This window comes from Oryzias melastigma, linkage group LG6, assembly GCF_002922805.2.
Source record: "Oryzias melastigma strain HK-1 linkage group LG6, ASM292280v2, whole genome shotgun sequence".
Taxonomy (NCBI): domain Eukaryota; kingdom Metazoa; phylum Chordata; class Actinopteri; order Beloniformes; family Adrianichthyidae; genus Oryzias; species Oryzias melastigma.
Window position 1 is genome coordinate 29,263,844 of NC_050517.1, and position 11,947 is coordinate 29,275,790.

The 11,947-nt window shown below is 43.1% G+C and overlaps 1 protein-coding gene across 1 annotated transcript in view; it reads left to right on the forward strand.

Moving 5' to 3' along the window:
- The window catches only part of brsk2a (BR serine/threonine kinase 2a), a gene marked incomplete in the record, with an annotated part of 69,793 nt that overhangs the window by 21,621 nt on the left and 36,225 nt on the right, over positions 1–11,947 (forward strand). The window contains 1 exon segment of the mRNA XM_024280810.2: positions 9,571–9,665. Coding sequence (XP_024136578.1) covers positions 9,571–9,665 — 95 coding nt within the window.

Sequence of the window (11,947 nt, forward strand, 5' to 3'; positions counted from 1 at the left end):
CAGCGGCTGCTGTCAGACTTTAGGTCTGAAAACTTGACACTAAGTCAGTTTCCTGGAAAATGAAACGCTCTGAGAGGATTTCCAGCTTTTGTCACCAGCACTGACGGCTGTTCTTTCAACACGATCTCATTCCAAACTCCTCACATTTTGACGTTTGGTTAAGAATCCTCAGCAGAAAAAAAACGTTTTTGGTTTCTCAAACTCGTCGTTTTTTGAGGTGCTGACTGATCCCGTTAAATCAAGGCTCCCCAACATCTGGGCTCCAAACCGGTACTGGTCCGGTACCCTGGACGTGGACCGCACCGGTATCCTAACCCCAACCTGGTACCAAACGCGGATCGGTACCTGTATCCTAACCCTAAACTTATTCCGGTACCGAACGCGAATTGGTGCTGGATATGGATCAGTACCGGATGCAGATCAGTATTTGTAATGGATGTGGATTGGTACCGGTACTGGACACGGGTCGGTACCGATCCACATTTGGTACTGGGTTAATGTTAGGGTTAGGATACCGGTACCGCGTTTGGTACCGGGTTAGGATACCGGTGCAGTCCACATCAAGGTATTAGACCAGTACCGGTACCAGATACCGTTAAGATACCAGATACCAGTGTATTATTTGGTATCTTAACGGTATCCGAACCCTAAACACGGATGAATACCGGTACTGGACGCTGGTACCGATTTGCATCTGGTACTGATGTGCATCTAGTACTGGTACCAATCCACGTTTCAGTACCCATCCGCTGGCTCGGTTACTGCGTTCAGTACTGATCCCAATCGGTACAGATCTGCGGTACTAGATGCGGATGGGTTCGGATTGTATTTGGATGCCGGAACCGATCTTGTACCGTGGATCGGTACCGATTCCATCCTAATCTAGTACCTCAGATCGGTAGTAATTAGGACCAGTACTGAACGTAGGAACCGAGCCATGTCCAGCACCAGCTGATGGGTACTGGACGTGGATTGATACCAGTACTAGAGGCAGATCGGTACCAGATTCAGATGGGTCTAGTACCGGTTCTAATCGCCGTCTGGTACCGGTACTGGACAAGGGTTGATACCAGTACTTGATATGGATCAGTACCAGTGGATCGGTACTGGAAAAGGATCGGTACCAGAGCTAAATGGGTATTGGTACCAGGCGTGGATCTGAACCAGTACTAGATGTGGATCGTACTGGTGTCCAGTACAGATCTGCATCCAGTACCACATCCAGAACCAGCACTGAACGCGGATTGGTACCGGTTCCAGACGTGGTACCAGACATGGACCAGGCTAAGGTTAGGGTATGGGTACCAGCCACTTCCCAAGGTTCTGTCCGTCTCCGGTAGCACGTCCGACAAAACAATCGGACCCCTGATTTAATTGGAACAGTCGGCACATAAAAAGAAAGAGGAGTTTGGGAGACCCACAACCTCAAAAAGTGACGTGGAGAGAAATGAATCCAATCGTCAATATGTGAGGATTTGGGAATGAGAATGTGTTGGCTCTTCTACATGAACGTGTGATCGGACAGATTGTGTTTGGAAAATCACAAAAAAGCACAAGTGAAGGAAAACACAAGTTCCAAGATTTTCTCAACAGTAGTTTCTACATAACCCTGTGATATCCAAGTCATGTTTACACACAAGAAAGCGCAGAAGTTTGTTTTTTTCAAGGATTTTTTATCTTCACTGGTGTCCATGGCAGACATGAGATCATGTCCACCGTTGTCATGGGAGGGATCACACATCAGTATACGGGTCGGGTCATCTGGACCCCATAGGAGAGCATGATTCAGCTCTTACTCAGCATCACTTTTCCTTTTCTGGTGAATTGATTCTTCTAAATGATAAATGGCGTGTACTCGTATAACCTGCCATCTTCCAATCAGGAGTCGACCGCTCTACCACTGCACCACAGCCACTGAAGGTCAGAACCTGAAACCGGTACTTCCTAACACAAAGAAAACTTTCATGTATTTATGATTTGACTCTTTGGAACTTCATCCTCTGTTTCCCTGAAGATTCCTGGTTCAAAAACCTTCTCAGGCTGTCAGCCTCATAGCAGACTCGCTGACATGACCCGAGTTCCTGAGTTAGAATGAAAATAGTGAAAATAGCACAACCCACTCCAACATGAAATGTTTGTGTGAATTTCTTCTGATCAGACAGACTCCTTTTTGTTCTGAGGCGGGTTCTCTGGATCTGCATGGACCTGGTGCAGGACTAAGGCTGCAGCGTTTCATCCTGCAGCCCAAAAACTGAAGCACAATGAGATGGATGCTGGAAATGGATCTGTTCTTGATTCAGAGAAGTTGTGGTGGTTCTAATGATGGTTCTGTGGTGGTTCTGATGGTGTTTTAAATGATTGCTCTGTGGTGGTTCTGGTCGTGGTTCTTTGGGGATTCTGATGATTGTTCTGATGGTGGTTCTGTGGTGGTTCTGATGATTGTTCTATAGTGGTTCTGATGGTGTTTCTGTGGTGGTTCTGTGGTGGTTCTGAAGGTGGTTCTGAGAATGGTTCTGTGGTGGTTCTGATGATTGTTCTGATGGTGGTTCTGTGCTGTTTTAGATGATTGTTCTATAGTGGTTCTGGTGGTGGTTCTGGTTCTGTGTTGGTTCTACTGTGCTCCGTTTTCCTCTGGTGCCTCAGCAGAGTTGCTGCGGCTGATGTGCAGCTCTCTGCAGCCCTGCTTTCTCTCAGCCAATCAGAGCAGCCCGCTGCCGTATTTGGGTCATGGCGACGAGCTGCTGCCGTCTCCGCTGACACAGACGCTCCATAATCCCCCCAAAAACAAAGGAAACGGATCGCAGTGAGAAAACCGGAAGAAAACCAGAACATTTTCATCAGACAATGAAAATCTGACAGGTCAACACTCCACCTGAGGGGGCGGGGCTTTAACGCTCCTGGGTTTGATAAAATAAGTCCGATTCTGAATCTAATGTGTGGCTGACCCGTGTCCTTATGAAGCGTCTTGGTCCTGGTGGTTTCAGAGTTCAGATCCAACTCCTGAAGATAACCCCACATCATGATCACCCCTCCACCTGACATATAAACTCCTCTGTGGATATTGGACCATGGAGAAGTGAACGATTCTCTGAGGAGCATCAGAGGCTGAATGCAGCCGAGAACGGACCGTTCCTTCACTCAGCTTCTCTACAGGAACCGTTTCTTCAGGATGGATGACAAACCTGAGTATGTGGACCCAGACGGCAGCGGTACCGTCGCTCTGGTCGTTGTGATGACGCACAGAAAGTGTTCTGTGTTTTGGGGCAGCATCACTCCAACAGACTTTAGCTTCCAGCTGCTCCCTCTAGGGGGCGCCACAGCAAATCATCTTCCTCCATCCTCTCGTCTGTATCTTCCACCCTCGTTTCAATGGAGTGATTTTTGTGCCACCAAATTGCACGCAAAAGTCATAGTTTTGAGATCAAAATTTTCTAAGTTCCAAACAAAATGTCAAGTGTTAAGAAAAAAAGACGTACTTTACAAAGAAATATATAATAATATTTTTTCGTTTTTCTAACTTTTTTTTCTTTAAAAAAATATTTTTTTGATTGCAGCACCAACGTTTTCAGATGCGTAGTGCCTCATCTCGCTTTCACCCTATCTTTGATTTTGCGTTTAAAATCTTCTCTCAGCGTCTAAATTTGATCCAATCAGGTGTCTCTGCCTCCCATTGACCTGATTGGGGACGAGGCGGACTTCTATCGGTGCTGTTGGGTCAGAATTCTACAGTCTTTAACCATTCTGGCCCGTTTCTCTTTGAGCAGAACTCAGAAAAAGCAGCAAAGCTCAAATATTCAACAGAGTTCTGTATTTATTCATGTTAGTTTTGGGTCGAGACTGAAGAAGAATTTTATTTATTTTACCAGGAAGTTCCATTCAGATGAGATCTCTTTTTCAAGGGAGACCTGGGCTGAAAGGCATTATCACACAAAAATAAATACAGTTAAAACAATAAAGTAGAAATAAAATACAGTTCAAATGAACAGAATATATAAAAATACAAAAGGTTGATCCTGAGTGATACAGTCAGGTCAAGAGTGACGTGGATATTTCTTTCAAAAGCTCAGAAAGCTTTGCTTTAAAGCAATTCAAGGTATTTAGGTCACATGACGCAGAGAGTTTTGAATATTAAAAGGCTGTTTTTCCTGATTCAGAGAGGAATCTGGGAGCAGAGAGAAGCGAGTGTTCTTTATGCAGGAGATAGAAGACGGCACAAGGCAGTTTACAGAGAATGGTCTTAGAGGTGAAGATTAGACAGTGTCTTTGTCCCTGACTTTGAGGAAAGTCCAAGAGATTTTGGGATAAAACACAGGACTCTAGGATAAACTGTGTCCAGAAGAGGCAGAATTCAGATACAGAATGTCCCCATTGTTTAAAACTGGAGCTCTGAACAAGTCAAGGTTTGTTTCTGTAATAGAACCCACGAGTGTCTTTCACTTTTGTAGCAAGTGGTCAACGTGAGAGGTAAAAGACAGCTTGTCATCAATCCTAACATCCAGATATTTATTGGTAGATACTTTTTCAATATTTACCCCCTCCAGTGTATGAATATCAGCCATACAGACGTGGATCATGTGAACGAGACCTGTAAAATAACACGAGTTTGGCTTTTAATCATTTAGGGTCAACTGTAGCTGATGAGGAGAATACTGAAGGAGATGGAAGGATTCCAGAAGCTGATTCACAGTGTGACTGATACAATGAGCAATGATGGTATCATCTGCATAAAGATGGAGTTTAACATTTGGCAAATGACTACCTAGGTTATTAAAAAAGGACAGTAACCAATACAGACCCCTGTGGAACTCCATTATTGATGTTCACAAAGTCCGATTTTCTTCAACAATCACACAATGGATTCTCTGTAAGAGATCATTTCTAAACAACTCAATTAGGGCTGCCACGATTAGTCGACTAATCGACAACTAATGGACTATTAAAATAGTCGACGACTAATTTGATAGTCGATTAGTCGTTAATATCTATCATATTTAGTCAGAGTGTAGTAAAGTTGATAGTTACATTGGAATTATGCTAGCTTTTTGGACTATTTTAGCATTTATTACGGTTTTTAGGCTGTTTGGGAATTTAGCTAATATTTCAGCTACATGCTAGCTGTTTTGGCTAACTTTTTATGTTATTGGCTTTTTTTATTTAGGCTAATTTGGCATTTAGCTAATATTTTAGCTGGCTATCAACTTCAGTATTTTCAGCTCTCAGCTTCAGCGTTTTTAGCTATCAATTTCAGCATCTTCAGCAGCCAAATTCAGCTTACAGCATTTGCATTTTGCAGATAATGCTAGTCTGAATGTATCTAGTTTTTAGTTAGTTTAAAGCTAATGATGGTTAAGATCTGTTCTTTACATCCACTTGTTAAGAACTACATCACCCGATTAGTCGACTAATTGGAAAAAATATTCGGTGATTAGTCGACTACTAAAATAATCGTTTGTGGCAGCCCTACACTCAGTAGCAGAATCAACAGACCAATAAGACTTAGTCTTTGTAGTAGAAGCTGGTAGTCAACAGAATCAAAGACCCTAGAAACTCCACGAAGAGGGCTGCACAGAGCTTTGATTATGTCATTTGTTACAGACACAGCAGCTGTTCTAGTCCTGTAGACTACCCTGAAACCTGAGTATCACTAGAACCGAGTTTTAGTTGTAGGGATTCGAGATTTTTTGCAGGAACAGATAATTTGTGACGCATGGAGGCACTGACGTCATCAGTCAGATTTACAAACATATGAACCCTACACAGTCACTTCTTCACTATTTGACTGACAACAGCTGGAGGACGCTCCCATAGAAATGGAGTGAGGAGCTCTGTCACCCAGGAGGAGGTGGGACTAGGGCTGCTGCTCCTCCACATGAAGACAGTTGATGGCTAGCGTATTTCTGACCTCCATCTGGAGGCGTTTTGGACATTTAGCACCAGTAGGGAAGACCCAGGACATGTTGGAGGGACTATGTCTTCCAAGAAAGATTAGAGTTGGAGAAACATTTTTGAGAGAGACTTGTTGGTGTCATTTTAAATTACAGGTACCATCAGCAGCCTGAGGGTCGGCTCAAACGCTGAAGACATACATGTGACTTCCTGTTTCTTTTCTGAGAAGATCAACTAAAAACCTGGTTTCATTTGTCTGCATGAAGATTTGAATTTCTTCCAAATTCTGCTTTGAGTTGTGGGGATGGTTGATACCGAGCAGCCCCGCCTCCTTCCTCTCCCTGTTGCGGAGATGCTCTGCTGCTAGCTTAAAACCACTACCCAACATTTGTTGTGCAACAAAAATGACGAGCAGTATTCAGATCTATCCAGTTGTACAGTATAGAACCAGATTCCAGCTCAGACCAGGAAAACGAAGACGTCAATGGATCTATTTGTCTGCAGGTGGATGGTTTATTAATGTAGTGGACTTCGTTTGGCCCCGCCCATTTCAGTTTCTACATCACAACCGAGCTTTTTCCCACAGAAACCGCAGCACCAGTGAGGTTTTAATCATCGGCCCATTTTATTGACTCATTTTGACGGATCGAAATTATGGTGATGGATTCGTAGTTATTCCTTAAAATTAACCGATATTTTGGTGTATCGAGAATTATTATGGGGTCATGTCCTGAATACCATCACACCTCACTGACACATGAACGTGATCCTCCTGAGAAAGACAGATGTCCCACTCACTTGTTAAACATCTTCATTCCTGATGGTGAGGATCAGGAAGCAGTTAAAGAGAGCTGCTGTTGGATTACAGTGGAATGTCTGAAGCCAGTTTAATCTCTGAAAGGACTCATTCAGATTATAATCCATCAGAATAAATGTGTTTTTCTCTGACTCTGCTCCTGCCAACAGTCCGGACGGCTACTTCGTGTTTGTCGTGTTTCTGTTCTGTAAAACTTTCAGAGGAATTCCTCGTTGGAGCATTTTGAACAAGAACAAAGCAGATCTGTGTGTGTGAAGATGAATGTCCAGATTTGTCTTTTGAGCTGAACTTTCCAGCCTGAAGGTGCTGAAAAAAGCTGCTGGTACCAGACTCCAACTTTTGGAGACGAAATGGATTCTTGTGGGGTTGGGGTGCAGCGCTAAGACCCTCCAGCTTCCAGCAGGAAGACAAAGTGGTTTCCATGTTGCTGAAACTTTGTTTTAGCCAGAAATAAAATAGGAAAGACCTTTTGGTTCTGTTGTGGTTCTATTCTTGTTAGTGTATCGTGTGTCCACATGTGTGTCTTTGAGAAATTAGTCATTTTTTATTCAACCTATATGTTACCAGGAAGTCTCATTGAGATTAGGGCTGCCACGATTAGTTGACCAATCGAAGACTAATCGACTATTAAAATAGTCGACAACTAATTTAATAGTCGATTAGTTGTTACTTTATATTATATGGAGTCTAGCAAAGTTGTGTAATGCTTAGTAAGAATTCCCACCATAGTGATTCTCCTGCTTCTTTTCGTACATTTCCGGCACGTAGAAATTCCATCAATGTCATTGATTTCATCAATCTTGGTATCAAAACGTTCAACTTGTTCAGGACATTACTGCTCGTACTTTTGGTTTTCTTAAACTTGATAGTTTTTAAAATATTGAGTAAAATATGCCCCATAGGAAATAAATAAAAAAGTTATAAAATTTCAAAATTTTAGGTAGATTAGCAACAAACCATTAAATATATTCATGGGCTATGTTTTCATCTTTTATAGTATTTTTTTTTTTAATTGGAGTTAGCTAATATTTTAGCAACATGCTAACATTTTTGGCTAATTTGTTATCTACTGAGGTTTTTATAGACTAATTTATAGTTTAGCTTCTATTTTAGCAACATGCTAACGTTTTTGACTAAGTTTACTGAGGAATTTTAGGCTATTTTGGAGTTTAGCTAGTATTTTAGCAACTAGCTAGCATTTTTGGCTAATTTGGAAATTAGCTCATATTTAAGCAAAACACTAAATATTTTTGCAAAATTGGCATGTATTAGGGATTTTTAAGAAATTTTACTACAATTTTTTTTCAGAAACTTAGGTCAACTTCAGGACTTTTTCATATTTCTTTAACTTCTTTAACTTATCCACTTTGTGCATGTAAAGTTATCAGAAAAAATAATCTGTGATAAGTCGACAATTAAAATAATCGTATGTGGCAGCCCTAATTGAGATTAGATTTTTTTTATGGGAGACCACCTTAATTAATTTTTCTCGAGCACCCATCAATGATCATAAACCGCTTCCCTCCCCTTTCCATTTCCATGGCAACGCCATAGTAACCATCTACATCCCTGTCTAACCCACTCATGTGTTTCACTGTCATGGTGTTTCACATCAGTGACGTTCACACCCGTCACACTCGCTCTCACACCGGCGTGCACTGCAGCGTGTGAAGTTCAAACTGATGTCACACACGTGTGTTTCTCACAATCACGTCTTTCCCACTGAGGTTTTTCACACCCGTGTTTCACACTCCTGTCTGTCACTCCTCCAGTCAACATGGCTGCTGCAGGAGTGACACACCCCTCACTCTTGTGTTCATTTGCTGGAGTGTGTTTGCAGCGCTCTCCAAACCCCTTCAGTCTCACAGACCGCTTTAACAGTCTGGACTGCATTATCTGTCAGGCCAGTCACATGCATAGATGTTCAGCTTTCATGCAGCAGAAGAGTTTGTATTCTTAAGCATGCAGGGAACGTCACAGGTAACTCTCAGGTGCACAGGAAGTCCAGCTGTCTGTGATCAGCGCTTCAGTCAGCTGGTGATGTTTCCTGAAGGTTTGGCATCACATCAGTGGTGTAGTGCAAGGAGGAGGACAGAGAATGTCTCCAAGCTCTGAAAACAGCTGCAGGTTCTGATCTGAGGGTTTGCCGTGTTTTCAACCTTTTCCTCTTCTGTATTCTGACGGCAGCAGCCGCTCCGCTGGACGGCGCCTCGTTTTGGAGGTGTTTCCCGCTGCAGATCAGGATGAAGATGAGTTGTGACTTTTTCTCCTGTCATCCTCCATCTACAAACGCTTTAGACTCCAATCACTTAACTGACATGAGACAAATCACGATTTTTATTCTAGATAAGGGGCGGGGCATGACCAAGTCCACTCTGAAAGACAATATAAAGGGAGGATTTCTAGACGCTGGGCCATCCCAAACCGTCAAACACAAACTGTAGCATCCTGCATGAAGAGTCTATTGATGAGCACTTCCTCAGATGTTTCCACTGATGTGGTTCAGACAAAAGGATCGGACTGGTGGGGGGGTCTGGAGCAGAGGACGGAGGGTTTGATGACGGGTCAGCGCCTCAGGGAGAGGCGGCTGGCGTCCTGGTGCTTTCCTGCTGTGGATGCTGGAGGACAAACTTGCTGCTCAGCCAGAGGGATGCTTGGTGAGGTTAGAGTGAGAAGAAGAGAAAAACCAGTTTGATGTTCTGATCATGGCTGAACCTCTTTAGTCCAAAGTGATGCCCGCTTTTCTCTGTCTCCAGCTCTGAAGTTTTACAGATTCTGCTTTCATCTGATCTGGTTACAGAACCCAAAAACCAGGACGTGTGCTCGTCCTGAACCCCCATCTGATGCTCTCCTTCCTTTCTTTCCAGGATTGGTCAAGCTTGGCGTCCACTGTGTAACCTGTCAGAAAGTGGCCATAAAGATTGTCAACCGGGAGAAGCTCAGCGAGACCGTCCTGATGAAGGTATGCGTTCAGCCCCCACCCGCACAGATTCACTTCAAACCCCCACACCTTCTCTGCTGAGCCCCATTTGGGTCGAGAAAGAACCTCAGATCCTGCTGCTCTGCTTGTTGGTCTTCTTCCATCTTTGTTTTTATTTAAGCCCAACTTTAAACTGTGAAACTGAAAAAAGGCAAAAATGAGGACAGATTCACATCAGCGACCAGACGGTTCTGATCCCGACCCGTTGATCTGTAAGGATATTTGCTTTCTTCTGGTTACTGGAGCTGTTAGCTCAGGACACATGCAGTCAATAGGAAAGTATCCAACCAATCATCTGCTAAAAATTCAGTTTATCAGAAAAACTGTTAACTTTATTCAGCAGAATCCTGAACATTCAGATAAAAACGCCATCAGAACAAATCAGTGGCGGGCCGTGCATTTCACACCTAGGCCTTCAGTAGTGCTCCATCTGAATCAATCCAACCCTCATTAACTATTTTATGGCAATAAAACTTCTACTGCAGGTACAACTGCCACACACACACCAAAAGCAGAAAAAATAACCTGATAACATTTCAATATTATGTAGGGAGATAGCAAAATTTTACTCACCAAAAATCCAGATTATTTAAACACAAAATCCATCCTTTCTATCCTCAAGAAGATTTCAATCACTCTGTCGTGCAGAATCCATGCGTTTCGCAGATAGAAAGTGTTCCGTGGCTGTGATAAGCTGGAAAAGGCTGCATGCGGGAAATGTTCTGGTATTCCTGAAGCCTCTTGTGGTCGAGGAGGGAGACAAACATCAGTTTTTGTGATCTTGAAATCTGGTCTGTGTCTGGAAAATAATATTGTCGGTAGTGCGCGCGAGGATTTTGCTCTGCACCCCTTCGTGCGCTCGGAGCGCCCGCGGTGCGTAGATTTCAGCTTCACTCCTGCTCAACGGAGTCACGGAACTCCTTTACCCGTGCCAGACAAAACTGTGCCACAACTTTACCCAGACATTCATTTTCCACCAAAAATCAGATGATGAGATGCTTTCCACTGGCAACATCCTCAAACCTGACACGCCGCTCCTCGGCACCTGTGTCCGTCACATAACGCAGAACCAGAGCGAGCTGCGAGCTGTCCAATCAAAGTTCGTGAAAATGATGACGTTTCCGTACGCCTGCTAGCTGGCGTTGATTTCGCCTACTCCAAATCTGATTGGTTGAATCAACAGTTTGGTCGACAAGTATTTTATGCTACAGGGCCCGCAGAACTGATTGTGAAGGCCTCCGGGCAGATTTCTTTGACCCTAGCAACAAATGGTGCTGCAATGTGATTGGTTAATGCTTAAATAGGAAAATACACGTCTGGAAGCAGCGCAGCCAGGGAGACAGCAATGAAAGGACGAAGACAGAGCATTTGGAATTATAGAATACGTATTCACGGAAATAAATAATAATTAATATCAGTCTGTGATTCAGATATTTTTAGGCCAGCAGAGAAGGCCTTGCAGGCCCTGACGGCCCGCCACTGGAACAAATACATTCCTCAGGTGATAAAAACAGTTTAAGCAAGGAGCTTCGAATGGACTCTAGACTCATAGATTTGTTGAACCAGACACCAAGAATCCTGAGACTAGGCGGGACGGAGGAGCTCAGTGAACCGAGGTGTCTTTAGAGGGCGGGTACTTTATCATCATTTTTATTTTTATTTTATTTTTTTGTTCTTTTTCCCCTCTTTGTCCTCAGCAGTCTTACACTGCTGGGTTTTGTTATTTTAGTTTGGGGTTGGATCTTGGTAGTCTTAGTTTGCTGGCTTTGTTTATTTTTTTTAAGGTAGTTTTGGTTAGGTAGTCTTTAGCAGGGAGCTGCTAACTCTGACAGTCGACATGGTTGGGTCTCCATGACTTCTTTTATGTTTGGCCAAAGAGCCACCATGGAGATAAAAGAGTCACATGTGGATCTGGAGCCGCAGGTTGCAGACCTCTGGACTAAAACATGGGAAATATTTTTGTAATTATTTTCATCAAAGGAGCAATAAACCAGAATATCATCAGCATATAGATGATATAAATGTGGGAAAGTTTGCTAATGAGTTTACCAAGGGGAAGATAAAAGGGTCCCAGAACAGAACCTTGGGGAACACCACTTTACAGGATTTTTGCTTCTGAAGATAAATGATCAAAACAAACCTTATAGGATTTGTCACTGAAATATGAGACTAAACGATACCTGGGTCCATAGTGATATGAATCTGTTCACATCTGATCCTCAGCAGGACGTTAGGATGTTAAACCAGGATAATGTTACTGCAGG